This window comes from Miniopterus schreibersii (assembly GCF_964146895.1).
Source record: "Miniopterus schreibersii genome assembly, chromosome: 1".
Classification (NCBI taxonomy): Eukaryota; Metazoa; Chordata; class Mammalia; order Chiroptera; family Miniopteridae; genus Miniopterus; species Miniopterus schreibersii.
In genome coordinates, this window is record NC_138101.1 from 134,061,519 (window position 1) to 134,085,151 (window position 23,633).

The 23,633-nt window shown below is 52.6% G+C and overlaps 2 protein-coding genes across 22 annotated transcripts in view; both read left to right on the forward strand.

The window, feature by feature from the left end:
- ACIN1 (apoptotic chromatin condensation inducer 1) overlaps nt 1-12,225 on the forward strand; it is a gene marked incomplete at its 5' end in the record, with an annotated part of 32,397 nt that extends 20,172 nt beyond the window's left edge. For 6 of the 17 annotated variants that reach the window (XM_081135031.1, XM_081135043.1, XM_081135032.1 and 3 more), the window contains 11 exons: nt 2,939-3,080; nt 6,542-6,584; nt 7,466-7,599; nt 7,698-7,850; nt 8,370-8,511; nt 9,043-9,188; nt 9,537-9,644; nt 9,767-9,874; nt 10,058-10,382; nt 10,491-10,591; nt 11,311-12,225. In XM_081135031.1, coding sequence (XP_080991157.1) covers nt 2,939-3,080; nt 6,542-6,584; nt 7,466-7,599; nt 7,698-7,850; nt 8,370-8,511; nt 9,043-9,188; nt 9,537-9,644; nt 9,767-9,874; nt 10,058-10,382; nt 10,491-10,591; nt 11,311-11,643 — 1,735 coding nt within the window. In that variant the 3' untranslated portion in view covers nt 11,644-12,225. Of the gene's footprint in view, nt 1-1,010; nt 1,178-1,381; nt 1,485-1,975; nt 2,049-2,193; nt 2,263-2,938; nt 3,081-6,541; nt 6,585-7,465; nt 7,600-7,697; nt 7,851-8,369; nt 8,512-9,042; nt 9,189-9,536; nt 9,645-9,766; nt 9,875-10,057; nt 10,383-10,490; nt 10,592-11,310 lie in introns of those variants that run through there. The other 11 variants (XM_081135041.1, XM_081135046.1, XM_081135040.1 and 8 more) reach the window with 9 other exon arrangements.
- An 889-nt stretch (nt 12,226-13,114) lies between these two features.
- Nucleotides 13,115-23,543, forward strand: CDH24 (cadherin 24). 5 transcript variants are annotated; one of them, XM_081123910.1, is made up of 14 exons: nt 13,115-13,248; nt 14,528-14,580; nt 14,787-15,091; nt 15,271-15,565; nt 15,753-15,872; nt 15,945-16,112; nt 16,259-16,446; nt 16,851-17,104; nt 18,072-18,208; nt 20,584-20,705; nt 20,787-20,898; nt 21,133-21,381; nt 22,145-23,146; nt 23,234-23,543. In XM_081123910.1, the coding sequence occupies exons 3-13, from the start codon at nt 14,891-14,893 to the stop codon at nt 22,636-22,638; spliced, it is 2,340 nt and encodes a 779-aa protein (XP_080980036.1). In that variant the 5' UTR covers nt 13,115-13,248; nt 14,528-14,580; nt 14,787-14,890; the 3' UTR covers nt 22,639-23,146; nt 23,234-23,543. The 5 variants fall into 5 exon arrangements, with proteins under 5 accessions (XP_080980036.1, XP_080980035.1, XP_080980037.1 ...); XM_081123909.1 differs by having other exon boundaries at nt 14,528-15,091; XM_081123911.1 differs by lacking the exon at nt 14,528-14,580.
- The last annotated feature ends 90 nt before the right edge of the window (nt 23,544-23,633 follow it).

Below are 23,633 nucleotides of genomic sequence, written 5' to 3' on the forward strand. Positions count from 1 at the left end.
GAGTTAAACCTCTACTACCACTAGGATACCAAAAGACCATCTTTGCAGTCCACAAATGATTATTTTTGAGCATCTGCTGAGTGTTTTATGAATGGTTAGTCAGCTTCCCATTTCACATTTAGGCTGGTGAAGATGCCCATAATAATTTCCACTTAGTTCCCCATCACTTTCTGCCCAGCAGATCGCCCACACCCCCTATAACTGCTCTCTCATTTCCGTTTCTTATCCAGAGCCCTCACCTTGGAGCCCTTACTCCAAGAATTGCCTCCTTGCTTCAGCTACCCAAGGTCCCCTTGCCGTTTATCCTTTTCTGTCTCCAGTGGGCCCTGGGGCAGGGTGACCTTATTAAAGACTCTATGAAACAAAGTTGTCTGTCATCTCTTCAGAGACTCCTCTTCCACCACGCCACCCACCCCCACACTGGTCATTCAAAAAGGAACTCTTGTCTGCTTGTTCACTTCCAACATCCCTGGAGAAAGCACAGGCAGGAGTAGAAACACATCAATGCTTGGGATGAGCAACCAGTTACTGTAGTGATTGGATAGTGCTAATTCTCATCCCACCTTTACCAGCTGACTGGCTGATCTGGTTTCAAGGTTTCATGCCTGGTTTTTTTAAGAGAGGAAGGTGGGCACATAAAAAATTGCGTATGACCCTCCATTCTGTGTCTTTTTCAACTTTGGCATTGTTATCTGCCCTCTTTAATCGTTTTTCACTCCCTGCTCTGCAGTTTTCCTTGCTTCTGTTCTCTGGAATCTTCCAGGCAAGCAGCTGTAACTTTGTCCTCTCTACCCAGCCCCCTCCCCGCCCCCTGGGAAGACAGGGAGAGAGCACCCTCTCCCAGCGGGGTTAGGCCTTGGTAGCTGTTGTAACCTGAGAAAAGAAGGAAAAAGGCCAGACCTATTGAGCCAGCAGTGAGCTCCCTGTGGCCTGCCAGAGGATAAGAACCTTGCTCACTCAGCGCCCTCCCTCTTTCCTTTCCCCTCCCCTGCTGCAGCAGGGCCCTCCCCCATCCGCACACACGGGCTGCTGGGTAAGTGGCAAGATGGCTCCCCTGCATGTCTCCGGCTGATCGCCGCTGCTCCGCTAATACAATAGAGCCAGCCACTACCAGCAGCCTGGCCCTCTTCCTCCTCCTCCTCCAGAGAGACCAATCCAGCCGAACTCGGGGTTTGCCGTGAGGACTTAACGCTTATCTCTTAAAATCCAGATCTATTTTAGCCTCCCCTCACCACCACCACCACCTCCCTTTCCATTTACCATTTTTTGGATCCCCAGTTGCTCCATCTCGATTTTCTCGCTCTGGATCGGGTGGCTGGGGAGGAGGTGGTGGGATCTTGGGACAAGGAAGGTGTTTTGTTTTTTGTTTTTTTAATTTTTTAGGATTTTTTGTTTGGTTTTTGTTATTTCTTCCATTCCAGAAAGGGATAAACAGCACTTCCAGGGGGAGAAAAAAAAATCATGTTATCAGAAAGCAAAGAAGGGTGAGAGCTTCACATTTCCATGTATCCCCCTTTCCCCACCGCTCTAGCCCAGCTCGTCTTCCTTCTCTTCCCCTTGGCTTTCATTCCCTCTTTCGTTTTGGTTTGTTTTCAATCATTCTGTTTTCCCCCTTTGTCCTTCCTGCCTGATTTCTAATTGGCCCCACTTGTCCTCTCCCTGTGAGAAATAGGTATTTTTTGGATAAGCTTTTTTTTTTAGATTAAGAGAGTTGAATCTTGTGTTTCTGTGGGGGCCTGTTAACTGGGGGCACAGTTCCGATTTCCCCTCCCCCCATTCCTGTGCATCCCTCCCTGCCTGCTCTGGGGAAGCTGTTCTGACCTCTGAGTGTCAGTCAGCCTATCGGGAATGCTGAATTTCCTGGTGGTGGTTATCAGCCTGGGGAGGTTTGGTTTTCCTTTTGAGACTTAGGCCCCTGATCATCTCATTTTGATTTTTTTTCATTTTTTATTTTTTTACCCCAGTGTTTGGGTGGTACTAGGGGTGAGATTAGAGGTAGAAGTTAGGGATGAAGACAGAAAAGAAGAAGGGAAAATAGTTTATCTGAAGTGAGTTTCTGGGGTTCATTGCCTGAAATGGGAGATAACTTGTGTGATTGGGGGATGGTGGGTTCAGTATTTGTGGGGGCAAGATGCATGGTATGGGGGACGGTGTGTCCTGACTGGGAGGCCTACTCTCTTTATCTCTTGGAAGTTGGAATGAGGGAATGGGAGAAACTGGGCGAAAGCAGAATGTAAGAACAATTCCTACACCTCTGAGCAGGTAAAAGTGGCCTGATTTCTTCTCTGAGCTTTCATACTCTTCAGCAGTTTTAGTTTTTCCTTTTAAGACGAGAGAGGGTTCTTGTTGAAGCTTGAACCCTCACCAGCCCTACCTTCCTTACAGTCCCCACCCCCACCATCTCTCCATTCCAGGTGTCTCCAGATCCTATGGGTCAGTAGGCCTTTACTTATTAAGCAGTTGGTTAAATACAAGGTTGGGATCATTTGCCACTGCCATGGTCATTCTCCAAGAATCAGGCTTCCCTTAGTTTGTCATATAGTTTTGTTAAATAAAGGTGCCTGTGGCCAGGGGACCGAGAGGCCACAAGGTTGTGGGCAAATCACAGTCACTTTTGAGGGACTGTTTTGGGTGGGGGGAGGGTGCTGTTTCTCATCATGTAAGAGTACTTTGGTTAATTACCTAAGAACAGTTGGGAATCCTGACCCAGCAATAACAGCTTTATCCCATCTGGGCAGTTGGTGAATGTGTGGTTGCTCTGATCTATGCACTTCCCCAAGGAAAACTGTTTCCCACTTTTCCTGAGGGAAAAGCAGCTCTCCCAGCCCACCCAAGTGATGAGGCATGGGAATTTCCTGACCCCAAACCTAACATTTTGTTCTCTCTTCCCCTTGGTTCTTTCCTGCCCTTCCCTCCCAACCTCCCCCTATACTGTCAGTGAGGAGAAGGAGGAAGTGACCATGGATACAAGTGAAAACAGACCTGAAAATGAGGTGCCAGAGCCCCCCATGCCTGTTGCAGACCAAGTCAGCAATGATGACCGCCCAGAGGGCAGTGCTGAAGATGAGGAGAAGAAAGAGGTAAATCTTCAAGCTGCCCATTGGGGTGGGCGGGCAGGAGTGGACCTAGGGGAAAGAGTGGACCACTCTGGTGATCCCTCATCTACAGTTGGATAGCTAAAGTAGGGGATAGGCAGAGACTCCTGTCAGAGTAGGGCCAAGGGAGAGTTCACTGGTTTAGCAAGGGAAACCCCTTGTGATGCGGATAGGGTTCATTCTTTCCCTTTTCTCGATGGGGAAGTAATGTAGTCCAGACTCTGGAAGTTTGTAACTAACGGGAAAGTCAGTTAATGGCCCTTTATCTAAGACTGGGACTCACCTTTCCCAGCTACCTTCTCCAGCTTTTCCCTGTGGGAACTCCTTTAGCTTTCCCTCCTTTTTAAAAGTCTGTTGTAGCTAAACGCCATCTAGTGGGCTTTGGTGGTTCTCAGATGACCGGCCATCCTGAGGAATTTTTGTTCATCATCTGCCCCCAAGTGGTCTCATTGCAGAGATGTAGCTACTTAGAAACCAGCACCTGGGGTGATTCCAAAGTCCCCTTCTCCATTTCCATAACTCCTCTACCTCCTTTTTTGGCATATGTATTGTCTAGTGTCCTGCGCCCAATTCAGGGGCCTCCCCCATCAGAGCTAGCAAAAGTCTACTTGGCTCTTCAAGTAACAGAAAGAATTAGCTGGGTTTGGGAGTGGGGTAACAGGGTGGGAGGGACTGTTGTGTGTGTAGCCTTTCTTTGGTGTGTGTTGCGGGGGGTGGGGGCCGGTGAAAGTGATTTGATGTGCAGAATATTATTTATTACAAGGTCCTTCTTAAAACTTTGTCCAAGTACCTCATGTACGGTAATCCGCCCGTAAAATATAACCCTGCCCAACTGGCCAATCGCTGATGCCGCCTCTTCCTCTGGACCCACCCGCTGCTACTGAGCTGCCCAATCAGAGCCGAGTCTGCTGTCCAGGTGTCTTGGCCAGCGGGGGGCATGTATATGGGATCCTGTGATGGGCCCCCTTTTGCCTCCCTGCCTTGCTTACATCAGGGGGCCAAGAAGAGCACTGTTCTGGAGAGACTTGTATTGAGAAAGCAAAAAGCATTTGGAAAGGGGTGGACTTGAACCATCTCCCTATTTGGGACACCCCAAGAAGAGCTTGTGTCAGTGCTGGGGCGCCTGCTCACATGCCCTTACCCTTTTGAGGACTGTGGGTTACCTTCTTTGCTACAAACTGCTGGGATCCCTGTCTAGGGCACCAAGACCTAAAGAGTCAATGTTTGTCATCACAATGCGATGCTGTAAAATACCGAGTGGGGCTCTCTGCTTAAGCTGTGACGACTAGGAACCCTGCAGAGAAGTCTAGGGTCTGAGCCCAGGGATTTAATGCTGATGACAGCCCAGCCCTGTATCACCACTTCATCAGATGGACTTTCCTCTGGTCCGTGTTGTCCATGGTGAAGGGCAGCATGTTGGTTGCTCGAACTTCTCCTCCATCCCTGGAGGCAGGGGCTTATCCATCCACCTGACTGGAACCACTGTCTCAGCTGGAGTCCCTGAAGAGATGCCACACACAACTCTCAGAAGAAAAGCATTCTGACCTTGTTGCTGAATGTGTGCCAGGTCCTGGGGCTATCCACCTTCTACCCCAGGCTGCCTTCATCAGAGGTTCCATGATCCCACTCGGTGAGAGGACCCCCCTCCCCAGTTACAGGCAGAGGAGAAAGGGACTCTGGAGTCATCACCAGGATTCCAAGTATTGGGTGGTGGTATTGCTGCAGCTTGCCACTGGTGGACATAAGGTCCTGCCTGCCTCTCACGATAAAAGGCCAGGACCATTTCTGCTGCTCACAGGCCATCTCTCATCAGGGACTGCAAGATGATGCCCCTACAGGGCTGGGACTGATGTCTCTGCCCCTTTTCCCCCCTGTACCCCTGGCTGAGCCTGGCCACCACCAGTGAACTGTCTTGACATCATGGAAACTGGGCAGCGTCCCCCTACACGTTTCCCTCCCGCCCCCCCTGCGCCCCTGGGAGGACTCTGGCATTGCCGTGCTGACCACCACGCCGTGCGCCCACCTTTTTTGCCAACCCAACCCCCCACCAATTGCACAGCGCCTAGCAGGGAGGGCTCATTCTGATTGGACCGGCGGTTGACTAGATACAGTACACAGTGAGGTGCGATTGGCTGAACTGAAGATCCCAGGTGTGAGATGGTACCTGGAACATTTGTCATATTCCTAGTTTATTTTCCTCTTTATTTTCTTCTTTTTTTTAATCTTTTTATTTTAATTTTTTCTTTATCTTTATTTTTCTGATTTCTTTATTGGATTTATTTATTTATTTATTTGGTTCATGTTTTTCCTGTTTTAATTAAGACTTTTTTTTCTCTCACTAACTTACCCATCAAGAGCAGCCTGGCTAGGGGTCAGGCTGGCCCTTAACGGAGACCAAGGAGACTTGGTTAGACGACACAAACAGGGCTATGTGGGGGGTGGATGGGAAAAGATGATTTCATCAAGAGGGTAATGCCCTGCCCTTAAAAAGGGTAGTAGTTCTTAGTTTTTCCAGAAATAAGCATTAATTCTAAAAATGCTCTGTTCCCCCTTTTCTTTCTATTCCTCTTTTTGCTCTGCCCTTAGTTTTTCTCTCACAGAGTGTTTGGGACAGAAACTTGTTTGAAAGCAACTTTGGAAGTTTCTAGTCCTTGGCAGGGCCCCTAAGGCTTAAGCCCTGGTTGGGGAGGAAACAGTAAGGCTTTACTAGAGCTCCGTACAGTGGTTAGAAAGTCTGAGACTCTCCCTGGGGACAATCTGCCCTTATAGAAACCTTCCTTTACCAAAGACACCTTGAAATTCTTTCTGGGCACTTTGCTCAAGGGCCTCATTTCCAGTGGGTCCAGTGCTGCCCTTTTCCACAGTGTGGTGGGGGTCTGAACAACCTTGACAATCAGCTGTCTTAATGACTAGAAGCCACTATGAATGGATGTCAGGCTGGACACTGAGAAAAGGAGAACGGTTACCTTGCTAAAGTTGCCATCCCAAAGTCAGTTTTCCTAGTTTCCTCATGTTTTCCCCAAGTTAGCAAGGAAGACCTTGGAGGCCAGATGACCCAGTTCTGGGCGCAGCTTGGGCTTGGCATCCTCTTGCCCCATAGACACAGTGGAAGAGGTCCTGACCAACACCTTTGAAGGGCTGGGAGGTTATTAAATTCCTCTTCCAGCTTATTTCTGGTTAAGCTAATACATAGGTGTGGTATAAACTAGATGACTTTTCCCGCTGTGATGTTTGGTTTTATTTTTTTCTCTTATTTCTCTAACTTGCATTGATTCTGCTTCGTTTTTGCCGTTTGCCGCTTCTGTTTTGGTCTCTGTCTGTCTCTGTGTCTCTCTCTCTCTCTGTGTCTTTGAAGCTTAAGCTAAGACTGCCCCATCTAACCTCCTTCCCCCCTCTCTGTGGGGTGTGTCTCTTTCTCTTTTTTCCCCTTTTTCTTCTCTATACAGAGTTTGCTGCCTAAATCATTCAAGAGGAAGATCTCCGTTGTCTGTAAGTCTAGCCCCAAATTCCTGATAAAGGCCAAGAATACCATAAAAACCAGAGTTCACAGATAAATAGATTCCCATTCTCTCTCAATGGTATTCTTGGGTCACCCCCTTCTGCCTCAGGACCTCCACTCAGCAGTTGTACATCTTTTTGGCATATGTAGGGTTCCATTTTGAAATTCAAAACATTAGACAATCCCTATCATTTTTCCCCAGTCACATTTCTTTCTTAACTCTAGTGAGATAGATTTTGAGGCGTTTACCATTTCTTACCTAGTCCTACATGCATTTATTCTTTCAGATGTCTGAACCCTCAAAACCAGGAGTGGGTTTGAGAGACTCCTATATAAAGCTTAACAGTTTATAGTAAGAGAGCATCTGAGGAAATGAGAGTTACCTCAAACAGTAACATTTAAAAATTTTTCCCAATGAGAAACTTTAAATGGACAAAAGTGTAATAGATCTTCATAACTTAAATACCAATCTACAGTGTGAAAATTAACCTAAAGCATAATCAGATCACATCATGCTCTTAGATTAACTTTACATAGATTTTAATATCACAACCTTATTTTTTTTTGCATTCCCATATCCTTCTCAGTCTTTCTTCCCCAGTACATTAGATATTTCTACCACTAAAAGTTTAAACTAGTCACTAACCTGGTTACTCTTCCCTGTTGCCTTCAGAGATGAGTAGTTTTCATCTGTCAGGAAGTGGCTGCAGTCCTTTAATTTTGAAGCATGGTTTCCCCAGTGCACAAATATAATTTCCTTAAGTTAACCTTTTACTAAAATTCCAATTGAAGGCTGTCTGTGGATGTTATAGTGTGAACCAGCAGAGGGCCTGAGACCATCTAATTGTTGGGTCCTATTTCTTGGGAACAGCAGCTACCAAGGGGGTACCAGCTGGAAACAGTGACACAGAGGGGGGCCAGCCTTGTCGGAAGCGGCGTTGGGGAGCCAGCACAGCCACCACACAGAAGAAACCCTCCATCAGTATCACCACTGAATCACTCAAGGTGAGGTGGGAGGAGCCAGGGAAGGGAGGATGAGACACATTGAGGTGGGAGTAGACATGGGCCCAGTGTAACGGGGTGGGGGGGTATCTGTGTCCCAGAGCCTCATCCCCGACATCAAACCCCTGGCGGGGCAGGAGGCTGTTGTGGATCTTCATGCTGATGACTCTCGAATCTCTGAGGATGAGACAGAGCGTAATGGTGATGATGGGACGCATGACAAAGGGCTGAAAATATGCCGGACCGTTACTCAGGTAAGGCTCCTGTACCCCAGTGTTGAGGGAGGAAGCAGTGGAGACAGCGGGCATCTGAGGAGCTATGGTGGAGTCCTAAAGGGGCAATCTCCCATCTCTGCAGAAATATGAGTTAATTGATCCTTTTAGGGGGTCAGTGGACTACTGAATCCAACCTGTTGCCTGTAATAAGTAAAGTTTTATTAGAACACAGTCACACCAATTCATATGTGTGGCTGCTCTGTGCTGTAAAGTCAGAGTTGAATAGTTGCAACAGAAACTGTATAGCTCACAAAGCCTAAAAATATTTACTATCTTACCTTATACAGAAGAAAATCTGTGGAACTCCTGCCTTAGTTTTTCCTTGTGGCAGAGTTGAGGCATTAACAATCCCATGATGTGGTGGAGGTTAACTTGATGAAATCTTCCTCTAGTGGAAGACACGTGCTAGGTTAACTGTACCACTCTCTCACCAGGAAACCAGAGGCTGAAAAGAAGGCGCCAGTGTTTAAGAATCCCTCTGTGTCTGATACTTTACAGGTAGTACCTGCAGAGGGCCAGGAGAATGGGCAGAGGGAAGAAGAGGAAGAAGAAAAAGAGCCTGAAGCAGAACCCCCCATACCTCCCCAGGTTTCAGTAGAGGTGGCCTTACCCCCACCTGTGGAGCATGAAGTAAAGAAAGGTGGGTGGACCATTAATGAGTGAAACAGTGCAGCTTCCCAAATCTCCAGAGCACTTTATTTGGACTTCTTTTAATATTTCCTGCCTTTTATTTAGAGTATTTTACATATCAGTCTTTCTCTACCCCTCCTGGTTATTAAGCTACTTCAGGGCCAGTTTTGACTATTTAATCTTTCAGTCCCCTTAATGAGATTACCCTAGACAATACCTTGTACATTAGAGGTGCTCAACATATTTAGATAGAAGAGTGACTCCTGGGTCAGGAATAAAAATCATGTTGCCCTGGTCATTGTGGATCAGTTGGTTGAGTGTCATCCCAGGTACCAAAAGGTCTCCAGTTGATTCAAGGTCAGGGCATATGCCCGGTTTTCAGGCTCAATCCCTAGTACGGGGTGTTCAGGAGGCAGCCAATCAATGTTTCTTTTTCACATCTGTTTCTCCCTCCCTCTCTCTAAAAAAAAAAAAAAAAAAAATCAATTAAAAAAAAGTCATGTTCCCTTCTGAAAACCATTCGTGTGCTCTTATTTGATAGTGACTTTAGGAGATACTTTAACACGACGTTCCATTAGCCAGCAGAAGTCTGGAGTTTCCATTACAATTGACGATCCAGTCCGAACTGCTCAGGTGCCCTCCCCACCAAGAGGCAAGATCAGTAACATCGTGCACATCTCCAATTTGGTAAGTCATTGTTTCCCACATTGCAGCCTTGTTGAGTTTGAGCTTTGGACTCATGCTTCTTAGGTTCAACTCCTAAGGAAACAGATTGACTCTGAGCCAGCTACTTAACCTCACAACCTGTCTCTTTATCTGAAAAAGGGGAGAAAAAAGTATCATCTTGCAGGTTTTCTTGAGAATTTGCTGAGGGGCTGACACATAACGCCTTAGTGAGTGTTACCACTCTCCTCTTGTTACTACCGGAGGGTTCCTCACTTCTCTGCCCTCAGCAAACTTTGAAGCTATACTCCTGTGACAGCAACTTGGGAAACCTTAATACTAGTTATATGAGTATTCTGCTTTCGTTGGCAGGTTCGTCCTTTCACTTTAGGCCAACTGAAGGAATTGTTGGGACGTACAGGAACTCTGGTGGAAGAGGCCTTCTGGATTGACAAGATCAAATCTCATTGCTTTGTAACGGTGAGGAACAGAAGCTCTAGGTTGTTGCATGTTTCCTTTTGTGACCAGCGTGGCAGGTTTGAGGGCATTGTGGAAAGTGGGAGAGATTAAAGGTCCCTCTGCCTTCTCCTTTCCTCTACCAGTACTCAACAGTAGAGGAAGCAGTTGCCACCCGCACGGCTCTACATGGGGTCAAATGGCCCCAGTCCAATCCCAAATTCCTTTGTGCCGACTATGCTGAGCAAGATGAGGTAAGAAACAAACGGGTAGAAGCAGGGGAGGCCATCCTCTCCTGAGATGCTTTTTCTCTCCCTCGTCTTTGGTTTCTTTAGTTGAACCAAGGGCTCCAAAGTCTCTGTCCCCTGGTACCTGGGCTCCTTCTGTGAGAGTGTTGTTATCTCCATCCTGACTGTCCTTGTCCCTCCTACCCACAGCTGGATTTTCACCGGGGCCTCTTGGTGGACCGTCCCTCTGAAACTAAGACAGAGGAACAGGGGGTACCACGGCCCCTGCACCCTCCACCCCCACCCACAGCCCAGCCACCACAGCACCCCCGAGCAGAGCAGAGGGAGCAGGAGCGGGCAGTGCGGGAACAGTGGGCAGAGCGGGAACGGGAAATGGAGCGGCGGGAGAGAACTCGATCAGAGCGTGAATGGGATCGGGATAAAGTTCGAGAAGGGCCCCGTTCCCGATCACGGTCCCGTGACCGCCGCCGCAAGGAACGTGCGAAGTCCAAAGAAAAGAAGAGTGAGAAGAAAGGTACTTAGCTGTGGGGTCACACGTGTCCACTGGTGCAGGGCAAAGTGACCCAAATGGGATGGGACACGGTCCTATGCATCAAGTCTGACTCACTTTCTTCCACCTCAGAAAAAGCTCAGGAAGAGCCACCAGCCAAGCTCCTAGATGACCTTTTCCGCAAGACCAAGGCAGCTCCCTGCATCTACTGGCTCCCACTTACTGACAGCCAGGTGAGTGCTGACCTTCCTGGCCTGCTCAGAGCTGCAGCAAGGCTGGGGGTGGGGCACTAGGGAGAGTCATAGGAGTGCCAAGAGGGAGGAGGCCCAAGGAACAGCATAGGATAATAAGGGAAGAAACTAAGCATCACAGAAAGAGGCAGTTTTAAGAACCAGTTAATGAGTCTGCCATGTAGAGAAGCCAAACCTGAGCAGGTGGAGGTAGATGCAAAGACAGGAACTGTGTTCGCATATCCTAGGAAGCTGACTGCCAATCATGCTTCTTGGAAATTAATTTTAGGAGGTAGAGAAATCTGTGTTGTATAAACTCATCCATTTCTCTGTTTTTTAATATGTAAGGTTTTTTGCTTTTTACATTTGTTTCTTAGTAACAGACCTTTTGGGAACTTATGCTTATGCCACTCAACTAAAAAGATTTGTTCACATGTAGGCAGCTAGAGAAATACTGGAGGCCAGGTATGGATGGTGCCACTACCTGTTGTGGGTATAAAAGGCGAACACTTGGAGGAACTGGGGCTCTGAGACAAGGACAGATGTCATTGCTGTGCCTCCACCCCCCACCCTCATTCCCCCCACACACACACTTCCTGCTTAACAGCAAAGCCAACAGTGACCCTGAGCGCGGAGTGCCTGGTCCAGGTACAAATAGACAAAGTGGGACTGATGTGAGCTGGGCTGAAATGCCTATTCTCTGCCTTTCCTGCTGGCTGCAGATTGTTCAGAAGGAGGCAGAGCGGGCTGAACGGGCCAAGGAGCGGGAAAAGAGGCGGAAGGAGCAAGAAGAAGAAGAGCAAAAGGAGCGGGAGAAGGAAGCGGAGCGGGAGCGGAACCGACAGCTGGAGCGAGAGAAGCGAAGAGAGCACAGCCGAGAGAGGGACCGGGAGAGAGAGAGGGAACGGGAGCGTGACAGGGGGGATCGAGACAGAGATAGGGATAGGGAAAGGGACCGGGAACGAGGCAGGGAGAGGGACCGCAGAGACACCAAGCGCCACAGCAGGAGCCGGAGCCGAAGCACACCTGTGCGGGACCGGGGTGGGCGCCGCTAGCTGGGAAAACAATGGGGAGAGCTGCAGGCATCAGCCACCCTGCCCTGGGGTGGGGGCTCAAGACCACAGAGGGATAGGTACAATCTCTTTAACACCATTTGCCCAGTGCTGAAGTGTGGCTGCCACCTGTCCCAAACATACCAAATGGAGCAGTGGTCATCTTCCTCCCCTATACCCCATAACCCATCTCTTGGGATTTAGCCCTCTCCTCTCATTTCCCATGAAGTCTATGAGAGGGAAGAGCTAAGTTAGAGAGGGAGGTGGTTGGCCCAGAGTTGGGGAACAGCCGGGAGCCCCAACCTCTTTCATTTTCCTCCATCCTGCTTACCACCTCCTTTGGGTACTCACACCCCCTTTGGGAACAGCTGGGGCCAGGACTGGGTCACCTATGAGCTGAATCAGCATCTCCCGAGTCCCAGGGCCCCTGCAGTTCCCAGTCTTTTCTGTCCTGCAGCCCTTGCCTCCTGCCCACCGGTTTCACTTTATATCCACCTTTTCCTTTTGTTCAATTTTTATTTTTATTTTTTTTATTATTAAATGATGTGGTCTATGGAAAATAATAAAAATCTGACTTAGTTTTAACTAGTGTGTGAGTGGCTTTCCTTGGGCAGGCCTGGGTGACAGCCAAGTTGAAGAGGATGGCTGGAGCCAGCGTTGCTTACGTAGGCTTCTGCTTCCCAGAACCGGTCTAACCACCTCCTTGCCTGCCTTGGCTCTTAACAAACCACAGCTAAAGGTCTACCTCACTGGTGGGTAGAGGGGAAGGTCTCTTCAGGGCTAGAGGCATTTTGGTCACCTGCTTTTCACCTTCAAGGTGCCTCCCACAGCTGCCACCAGGGGGCGGCAGCTGCTTGCTCGGTAGGCGCCTGTAAATGAGTTTACCAAAAAGGCTCCACTGCCCCCTTCCATCCCCTCCTATCTTACCTTGGTCACCGACCTGTTCCGCGGGCCCAGCCCATGGGCTCCCTGGACCCTTATGCCGTCCTGAAGCGCACCCCAGAAGGCTCGCGACCATGCCCTGCACCGGTTCCCCAAATGCCCGCCGCCTTGCAGTGGTGGTCTATACCAGCCCCCGAGGCCGGCGCAGAAGTGCGAGTGGGCCGCTCCGCAGTGGCTCCTAATTAACCCCCCCTCGCAGTGCCCTCACCCTTGGCCCCGCTGTGGGGGGCATGCAGGCCGCTTGGCGCTTTCGGGTGCACCCTCCCTATCAGTTCTAGGGACCTGGCCTGGACATCCTCCCACCCTAGTGCCCTGCCGCGCGCTGCGGACACAGCCCGGACCCAGCCCGGGAGGGGCCGTACATCTGTATGCGCCTGGCGGCCTGGCAGCGCCGCCCCCGCCCCCGCCGCGCGGCCGGGCTGGCCGGGGAGGGTCGGAGGCTGGGCTCTCTTCTCCCGCGCGGCGCGGAGCCGCCTCGCTCCTCCGCAGGCGGAGCCTCCTTCCCCCGCCCCCTCTGTCTCGCTCCCTTGTTCTCGCCGGGGCCGCTCAGAGCTGCAGCGGAGCCGCGGCGCCCGCTCGGATCGGCTTGAGGCTGCGCCCCCGGGATCCGGCAACGGGGGCGGGCGGGGGTGCTCCCCGCCCGACTGGAGCCCTCGGCACTGCCAGGTAAGGGCCTGTCCTGGAGCCTGGGGTCGGGGATCCGCGGAGGGGCAGCAGGGGGCCCGCAGCCTGCGGGTCTCTTCAGAGCAGTGCGCTTCGTGGCTGGGGAGCCCACTGCTGGCTCCCTTCTCCCGCGCTCTACCTCTTTGCCTTCTCTCGCACCTTCCGCCTTCTTTTTCCCATTTCCCTCTCCCTCGATGTCACTTCACCCTGCCTTCTCTCTGCCTGTTTGCCGTCTCTGCCCCGTCGCTCTGTCTCCCCAACCCTTCTCTGTCCCTCTTGCCCTGTCTTACCCCATCTCCACTTCCTCTTTGCCTTTTTCTTCCTCTGCCTTTCTCTCCTTTCCTGTCTTTCTCTTCTCCCTTTTCCCGCTCGCTTTTCCTTCCCCTGTTCCTTCCCTCTCCTCTCCCCTTCCCACTATCCTGTTTTCCACTCCTCTATCCCTTTCCTTCTTCTCGTCCCACCTCCCTGTCTGGTCCCCGACTTCCCTCCAGCTTCCCTCTTCCCACTGGAGGGGAAGGACTATCAGGTGTGTGTCTGCTCTGGGGGAGGAAGGGTGCAGCCACAGCTACCTGCGCCCCCCCAGGGGAGAGGGAGGGGATAGCAGTGGGAAGGGTCCTCTCTCCAGCTCCTTTCCTGCAACCCCTCCTAACCAACCCCTCTCCCAGAATGAAGTTGGGGCGGCCTGGTCTGACATCCGCAGCTGAGGGCTGCCCGGCCTGCCCATCACACACGGGAATCCCCTCTGCCTCTTCCTTCCCATTCCCCAGACTAGTACCTATGACTTCTGTCTGCCTTTCAGACACCAGGCAGCCTCCTTTGATCTCTCCTTCAGTCTCTCCCTGACATTCTGTCTCTGTCTCTGCTGGACAGTCCTAGTCTTGGTTTCACCCTCAATCAGGCTGTCTCTAGCTTCTGAGTCTGCCTCTTCCCCCTCCCCAGTCTCTTGGCCCTGCCCCCATCTCTACCCCCTCTTCTTTCAGCTCTGGCCCCCCACTCTGCCTAATGAGCCCAGTTCCCCTTGAAGGACTTCAGCTGGCAATGTGGGCCAGGGGCAGGTTCCTGCGGAGGAGGGACTTCCACAGGCTCTTAAACCTGTTTTAGGCTGCACTCATTATTTCAGCCTGACCCTAGACAACTCCATGAATCCCAACCCCTGGGTTATAAGCCTTTTATGGGTGGCCCCCATCTCCTCCAGCCCCCTGCTGCATGTCCAACATGGGAGACATGGGCCAAATGTGGTTCCAAGCTCTCCCACCATCCCCTCTCCTGTTTTCTTCCCCAGCTTCTCTCTTCAGAATTGACTGGCTGGAGATTTATCAGCTTGGAGGGCTGGAGGTGAATACAGGCAGAGTCCGGGTGGAGGGAAGGATCAGACTGCTCTCTGTCTTCGTCTGGGTTCTGGGCAGTGGGAGTCTGGTTTCATAGAGGTCAGCTCTCCAGCATCTACCTCTGGTTGGAAGAGGTCGGCTCCTTAACATCTACCTCTGGTTGGGAGGAGGATTAAGGGTTTCCTTGACCCTGGACAGCTACCTGTCCTGCAGGTGTGGATCCATGGGATAGCCCCAGCGAGTGTGCCCTTCTGCCCCAGTCAGCGCATGCCTCAGCACCTGAGGACAGCAAACAGAGCCCTGGCTAGAGCCCAAACATGTGGGGCCTGGTGAGGCTTCTGCTGGCCTGGCTGGGTGGTTGGGGCTGCATGGGGCGCCTGGCAGCCCCAGCCCGGGCCTGGGAAGGGTCCCGGGGGCGGCCAGGACCAGCACTGCTGCGGACCCGAAGGAGCTGGGTGTGGAACCAGTTCTTTGTCATCGAAGAATATGCCGGTCCAGAGCCTGTCCTCATTGGCAAGGTAAGGATCAAGCGCTCCCATGGCTACCTTGACTTTCAAGCCCTGCCCTGCAACTTCATCACTTCTGAAACGACCTTGGTCCCTCAGGACTCCTAACACTCCACTCAGTCCTAGACTTACTCTTTAACCTTCTGTTCCTGTGTGTGGAACCTGCTGCCATTTTCATCTGACCCTTACAGTTACACTCGGATGTGGACCGGGGCGAGGGCCGCACCAAGTACCTGCTGACCGGGGAGGGGGCAGGCACCGTGTTTGTGATTGATGAGGCCACAGGCAACATCCATGTCACCAAGAGCCTGGACCGGGAGGAGAAGGCACAGTATGTGCTACTGGCCCAAGCCGTGGACCGAGCCTCCAACCGTCCCCTGGAGCCCCCATCAGAGTTCATCATCAAGGTGCAAGACATCAACGACAATCCCCCCATCTTTCCCCTCGGGCCCTACCATGCCACAGTTCCCGAGATGTCCAATGTTGGTGAGTACCCCAAGTCTGAACACCCAGATCCCACCTCCTGAAGCGCCCTCTTTTCTCCTTCCCCTTGGTTTCTGCCCCAGAACCCAATCCTTCAGTTCGGGCCTGCTCATGTCTGGGTCCCCCTCATCTGCTATTCTTCCCCTCCTGGCCCTTCCCCTGCTGAGTGGGGTGCCGGGATCCCCCACAGGGACATCAGTAATCCAGGTGACTGCTCATGACGCCGATGACCCCAGCTATGGGAACAGCGCCAAGCTGGTATACACTGTGCTGGATGGACTGCCTTTCTTCTCTGTGGACCCCCAGACTGGTAAGAACAGAGCTCAGGAGTGGTGGGGCAGCAATGGAAGCAGGCGCCCCCTGACCCAGTGTCTCTCCCTAGGAGTTGTGCGAACCGCCATCCCCAACATGGACCGTGAGACACAGGAGGAGTTCTTGGTGGTGATTCAGGCCAAGGACATGGGCGGCCACATGGGGGGGCTGTCGGGCAGTACTACAGTGACAGTCACCCTCAGCGATGTCAACGACAATCCCCCCAAGTTCCCTCAGAGTAAGGGGCCAGTGCTGCCACCTGAGCCATACTTTGACCACCCACCCCTCTCCTCCCCCAGCCAGGGTCCAGAAAAAGGAAGTGCTAGGGGAAGGAGGAGGGCTGGGGACCTCTCTAAGAATGTCTCCCCTCCATCTATCCCCAAGGCCTATACCAGTTCTCGGTGGTGGAGACAGCTGGGCCAGGCACCTTGGTGGGCCGGCTTCAGGCCCAGGACCCAGACCTGGGAGACAACGCCCTCATGGCATACAGCATCCTGGATGGGGAGGGGTCTGAGGCCTTCAGCATCAGCACAGACTCCCAGGGTCAAGATGGGCTCCTCACTGTCCGAAAGGTTAGCCTCTTGTCAGCTAACACTTGCAGACTCACTCAAAACCACCTCCTGCTCCCTGGGACACACTTCTAACTGGTCTTGAACAGACTCAGGAACCTATGTTAGAGCTTAGAGATCATGACCATCCCCTCATCTTTCAGATGAGGGCCTGGGGCCCAGAAAGGGGGAGTGACTGGCTCAAGACTTCATATATCAAGTTTGTGATGGAGCTGGGGGTAGACCTAGAGTTACTAAGTCATCTGCCACCACCTTTGACCACCAAGGCCAGTGGCCCTCTTGTGCACCTCTCCTCTGAGGGCAGCCAAGCACTGGATGCTTCTGGGGAAAGGATTCCTCACCTTCCAGGAACCTGGGCCTGCCCTGGTTTCTACATGTCTCAGTCACTCTACCTCCCCTCACCATAGCCCCTAGACTTCGAGACCCGTCACTCCTACTCCTTCCGTGTGGAGGCCACCAACACGCTCATTGACCCAGCCTACCTGCGGCGAGGGCCCTTCAAAGATGTGGCCTCAGTGCACATAGCTGTGCAGGATGCCCCAGAGCCACCTGCCTTCACCCAGACTGCATACCACCTGGTGGTGCCCGAGAACAAGGCTCCCGGGACCCTGGTGGGCCAGGTCTCAGCCACTGACCTGGACTCCCCTGCCAGCCTGATCAGGTGAGTGGGAGTGTGACAGGGCAGGGCCAGGCCTGGGGGAAGATGCCCAGTGGCAGTCTAGTCCCACAGAGGATGTGTGTCCTTTATCATAAATCACACTTGCCTCCTGGCAGAGGTCTCCCTTCCTAGGAGTCTGGGGCCCAGGGAGGGCTGGAGGACCTGGCTCAGCCACTCCCTGACTCTCCACCTATCCCTCTGGGTGAATAATAGAGCTGCTCCCAGTGGCAGTGCGAGCAAATGTGATGTCATCTGCTGAGTGTGATTGACCCTTGGTTGCTCTCACTGTGGTCACTCCCTCACATGTCACGCTTTACCCGCTGGCTGACATTTAATTCTCATAACTGCCCTAGGAAGTAGGCATTTTCATCATCAGTTTTTTCAGAGGCTAGGCTCTGTAAGGTTAAGTAACTTGCCCAAGGTCACCCAGTCAGGAAGTGGCAGAGCTGGGATTCAAACCTGGATTGTCTACCTAGAGAAGAGCCACTCTTTCCACCTGCCAGCCAGCACCATTGTCACAGCACTGAGGGCAGTGCTGGTGACATTCTCATTTTGTAGTTGAGGAAACAGAGGTTAAACCATTTGCCCAAGGTCACACAGCTGGTCTGAGGCAGAGTGGAGCTAGAACACAGGTCCCAGGGTCCCCAGAACAGGGCCCAGAGTCTGAAAGACAGACAGTGCCTCCCCACTTCTACCTCTTTCTGTCTGTCTCCCCCACCCCAAGTAGACCCAGTCCCCCTGAGTCTCATGACAGTTATTTAATGCTGATGACTTCCCAAGGATATTGTCTTTTAAGGGGACCCTATGTGAGTTATGGTTATGGGTGCATGGGACAGATTCTGCCCCAGGAGCTCCAGCCCTCTGCCCAGCTGAGCCAGGAGGCCCAGTAAGGGGAACAGGAGGGAGGGAGGGGAGCAGCAAGCTGTGGCCGTGCCCCCAGATCAGCCCAGCTTGGGTCTGTCTTGCCCAGATACTCCATCCTCCCTCACTCGGATGCGGAGCGCTGCTTCTCTATTGAGCCCGAGGACGGCACCATCCGCACAGCTATGCCCCTGGACCGCGAGGCTCGAGTCTGGCACAATCTCACAGTGCTGGCCACGGAGCTCGGTGAGGAGTCCTGGGCCCCCAGGAGGCCCTGGAGAAGGCAGCAGCCTCCTGACAGAGGGGCTGGCCCTGAGCGTGGGGGCGGGGAAGGGAGGGTACTGCCATCGGACCCTCACCAGTGTGCTGGGTCCAGACTGGATCATCACCATCAGGCAGGCCTGCTCTCCTAAGCTGGGTTGGGCTGGGCATGGTGGGTCTGCCAGAGCATTCTCCTGACCTTAAATTTACTCCTATACCTGACTTTTCTCATCCTCCAAGTAAACCTAACCTCAAACAGCTCCCAGCCCCTAACAATCCCCGCCTGCCCTGGCAGACCCTGCCCGGCATACTCTCTGCTTCAGGCTGAAGCCAGGGGCCATGGAAGGGCTGGGACCTCCTCTGGTGGGTGGTTGGGGGGGTCCCAGCAGTGGCTCCCAGAGAAGGCCTGAGGGGAGTCCTCAAGGTAGGGGAGAAGGCTCGCCCCTCTCCTGCCCCTGTCAGTCACCATTCACCAGCAGCATGGTTCAGCTGCCTCTGGGCAGCTCTGGCCCATGGAGGTAGGGAGACCACGTCCCCTCTGTCAGTCTACCCTTATCACCCCTGCTCATGCCCCAGGGTGTCCTACACTTGCTGTCTATGGGAGTTGTCACTGTGCGTGGAGATGTTTGTACATGTCAGTTAAGAACTAATGTATGTGTTATGTGTGGTGTGCACTTCCGTGTGAGTATAATTCCATGTATGTGAAAAGTACATATATATTCACATATGTGTTTGTGAGTATATGTCTATATATATGTGTATATAGTAGTGTGTAAAATTAACATTTACGTTGTTTATGCATATGCATAATTGAATGTTTATAGTGATAGGTATAAGTAGCTGGTTGTATCTGTGGTTTTGTGTATGTGAGTGTTTGTGGACAGATAATAATAATTTATTACTTATTGTATATCAGGTACCAGTACCAAATGTGGATTTATTCATTTAATCATCACCACAAGCTTGTGAGGGAGGTATGATTATTTCCCCATTTTATAATGAGAAAACTCAAGCAAAGGGAAGTTAAATAACTTCCCAAGGTCACACAGAGATGAAGTGGTGGAACAGGCAGACCCAATCAGGCTACAGTCTGAGCTATCTCCTTCACCACACTGCTGTCATATGTGTTAAATTGTACATGTATAGGTTTGTGTTTATGTCCATGCAGTTGTGTGCTAAGTGGCAGTGCATGTGTGTCTGTCCATGAGTGCCCCTGAGTGTATATCTAGTGTGTGTTGTCGCTGCCTGTGTACATGTAACCAGCCGTGTGTGTGTGTGTGTGTGTGTGTGTGTGTGTGTGTGTGTGTCCCCTTACTGTCTTCTCACCCTTCTGCCAAATCCTGCTCCCTGCTGGAACCCCAGTACTGACTAGCAGACCCCGGGGCCCTTGCTGCAGTGAGGGAATGGATTCCAGCCCCATCCCGTCTCTAATGTATCCCAAACCTTTAGCCAGGCAGTCCACTCAGCCTCCTTTGCCAGGCTGCGACCTTCAGGTCCAACCAGCTCTCCCCATGCTAGGGTGGGAAGTTTGGGGAGGAGAGACTAAAGGAATCAGCCTAGGAGAGGTGAGCACTGGGGTGTACAGAGATGCATTTTTTCCATTCTCTCTTGGGTGCCACTGGCAGTGAGGAGCAAGGCAGGGTAATGGTGGGAACCACCTGATGAAGGGATGGGAGAAGAGGGGCCTGGGTCTGCCTGTGGTGCCCAGGCTCTGCCCCCTGTGCATCATGCAGCTCCTCCCTCCCCAAGGTCAACTTTAAGTGATGCTTACTGCCACACCACAGTCTCCCTCTGATGGGACATGGTGTGTGTGTGTGTGTGTGTGTGTGTGTGTGTGTGTGTGCGCGCGCGCGCACATGCGTGTGTGTCCTCCCACCAATGCTGGGCATGAAAATGCATCCTCTGGACCCTGGGTGGGGGCGCATACTGTATTCACTGCGTACACTGAACATCCACTTCATGTATGTTGCATTTATTTTAAATGCTGAGTGTCCTTCTAATATATGGTATGCATACGTTTATGTATTTCATGGCTATTATTTAAATGCAACTTGTATGCACCTTCTGTCTACCCTTCGTTTATGGTGTATGTGCCCTACATGTGGGTTATTGTTTTTGTATATATGGGTGCTACCTTCCTGCTGAATGTGTATTGTGTATTGCACATACCTTGGGCACTGCATGAATGTTGTATGCACTTGCTGTTGCTCCATTCATTGCACAATGTTTGCTACTTGCAACTTGCATGCATATTTCATGTTGCATGTACATGCTATGTACTGCATGTGTCATCCATGCCCACACACCATGTATGTTGTGTATGCGTGTGTGGGGTGTATGTGTTCATGTTCTGGCTTCAGACAGCTCCGCCCAAGTTTCCCGTGTGCAAGTGGCCATCCAGACCTTGGATGAGAATGACAATGCTCCCCAGCTGGCTGAGCCCTACGACACCTTTGTGTGTGATTCTGCAGCCCCTGGCCAGGTGAGCTGCTGAGACAGAAGGGTTGGGACCTTAAGACCTCCACCTTCCCACTCCATACAAGGCCTGTCTTCTTCCTCTCAGCTGATTCAGGTCATCCAGGCCCTGGACAGAGATGAAGCCGGCAACAGTAGCCGTGTCTCCCTCCAAGGTCCTCTGGGCCCTGATGCCAACTTCACTGTCCGGGACAACCGAGGTGGGTGGCCTCCTACAACCATGCCCATGCCTGCCTCCCTCCTCTTCTCTTCCCCCACCACCCCCAGTCCAGCCTGCCTGACCCCTGTCTGCCTATCTGGGCCCTCGTCCTAACAGAAAGTAGACGTGGATTTGCTCATGTTCACTGACTGCAAACCTTCCCCATGCGAAGCTGTCTCCATGGGCCAGACCGACCCTGCTGGGAAGGTACCCTAACACCTTCTCTTTCTCACAGATGGCTCTGCCAGCCTGCTGCTGCCCTCTCGTCCTGCTCCACCCCGCCAGGCCCCCTACCTGGTTCCCATAGAGCTGTGGGACTGGGGGACCCCAGCACTGAGCAGCACTGCCACAGTGACTGTCAGCATGTGCCGCTGCCGGCCTGATGGCTCCGTGGCATCCTGCCGGCCCGAGGCTCAGCTGTCACCCGCTGGGCTCAGCACTGGAGCCCTGCTTGCCATCGTCACCTGTGTGGGCACCCTGCTTGGTGAGTCAGGTCACAGTGGGACATAGATGTGGGGTCAGGACTTTGGGAATATGGAGAGGTATGAGGAGCCTGGACATAGGGAAATCTAGCTTAGGGCTTTAGCAGGGATGGGGAACGTCTGGCCCGCAGGCAGTATAAAGCCAGCAAAATCACTTGGTCTGGCCCTGCCAAGGCAACCACAGGTGGGACTTGAAATTCAATAAGTCTAGGAGCTTTTTTCATAGCTAATTTTTAAGTTGATAATTTTATATGGCCCTCAAATGATGTTAAAAATTTCCAAATGACAGAAAAAACGTTCCCCACCCCTGGCTTACAGGAACCCTTGTGCCTGGATTGTCCCACTGCCTGATGCATCCAAGAAAAAAGTTCTGGCCTCATATCCCTGACCTGCTGATCCGTAATGACAGTAACAAGCCATAAAAACTGTTTACTGAGCCCCAACTCTGGGCCGCATGTGGCACTGGGCACATCACTTAGTGGTATTTCATTTCATACTTTTGACAACCCTAAGAGGTAAATGCTTTCCCTGTTTTCTATAAAAGCACTCAATCGTTAAGGGTCAAAGAGGTTTGGACAAGTTAGGCAACTTCCTATGCTCACACAGCAAGTAAGGGCTGAAGTCCGGGTTCACGCCAGGTTTGCCAGACGTCACACCTAGGTAGGGCCTGCCACCCTCACGCCACACTGCCATCTCTGTCACCCAACCCTCTGTGTCTGCATCTGCCCAGCGCTGGCTCAGCCCCCTGTGTGGCCTCTCCCCCAGCCCTGGTGGTGCTCTTCGTGGCCCTGCGGCGCCAGAAGCAGGAAGCGTTGATGGTGCTGGAGGAGGAGGACGTCCGGGAAAACATCATCACCTACGACGACGAGGGTGGTGGAGAAGAGGACACGGAGGCCTTTGACATCAGCGCCCTTCAGAACCCCGACGGGGCGGCCCTGCCGGCGCCCGGCCCTCCCGCGCGCCGGGATGTGCTGCCCCGTGCCCGGGCCCCGCGCCAGCCCCGGCCCCCCGGGCCCGCCGATGTGGCGCAGCTCCTGGCGCTGCGGCTCCGCGAGGCCGACGAGGACCCCAGCGTGCCGCCCTACGACTCGGTGCAGGTCTACGGCTACGAGGGCCGGGGCTCGTCCTGTGGCTCCCTCAGCTCCCTTGGCTCCGAGGCCGGCGGTGCCCCTGGCCCCGCAGAGCCGCTGGATGACTGGGGGCCGCTCTTCCGCACCCTGGCCGAGCTGTATGGGGCCAAGGAGCCCCCGGCCCCCTAAGAGCGGGGCTGCCCTGCTGGCCATGGTGGGGTAGCCCGCACAGGCCCTCTGAGTGAACCCCTGGGGGTCCAAGCAGGCAGCAGCAGCCCAGGGGCCCCAAGCATTTTCCCCATCCTTGTGTCCCTCCTCCCTGATGCTCCAGGGCAACCCTCTTCTTACCTCCCTCCTCCTGAGTCTTCTGTGTCTCTCTCCAGGGATCTGTCTCTGGAACACTCTGTCTGGGTCTGCCTTGTGTGGCTCTGACTCTAAACCTCTCTATTCTGTCACTGTGATTCCACCTTCTCCTTGACTCTGTTTTTGTCTCTCAGATTCTAAATCACTCACACATGCTCTCTCTATCTCCCTTGCCCCCACACACATGCTCTGTGTCTGTCTCCTACCCACATCTGCCCCCATTTCTCTGGGTCCCTGTGACTGGATTTTTGTTTTTTTCCGTTGTCCATCCCAAAAGCAAGAGAAACTTCCAGCCACTGCTGCCCACCTTCCTGCAGGGGATGTTCTGCCCCAGGTCAGTGCTCCTAGATTGTGTGGGGCACAGGTGGCCCAAAGCCCTCCCACGCTCACTACCTCTAACTGGGCTCTCCTGTCTTTACAGACCTTCCCGCATGATTCCATCCATCACTCATGGCCTCATCCTGGCTCTACTGGCCTCCAGCAGAGAGGGAGCCAGCCCACCTCCCAGGGGAGAGCTCCAGCACCACCACCCCCTCCCACACACTTGGCTGCCTCCCTGGAGCTCTGCCCAGCTGTTGGCATCCCAACTCTAGGCATTGTCTTGTGTGCTTCCCAGGCCCCAGCGGGAGGGGAGGGGAAGGAAAGGGGGAGGCAGCTGGGGAGGGGGAAAGAGGGAGGAACGGGAGGGGCCTCCATCTCTAATTTCATAATAAACAAACACTTTATTTTGTAAAGCTGGAGCCCTGTTCTGTTTTTGCACTCAGGTTTCTGTATGGAGCTTCATTGTGCCAAAGGGCAAGAGGAGAGGCCTAAGCCTATTC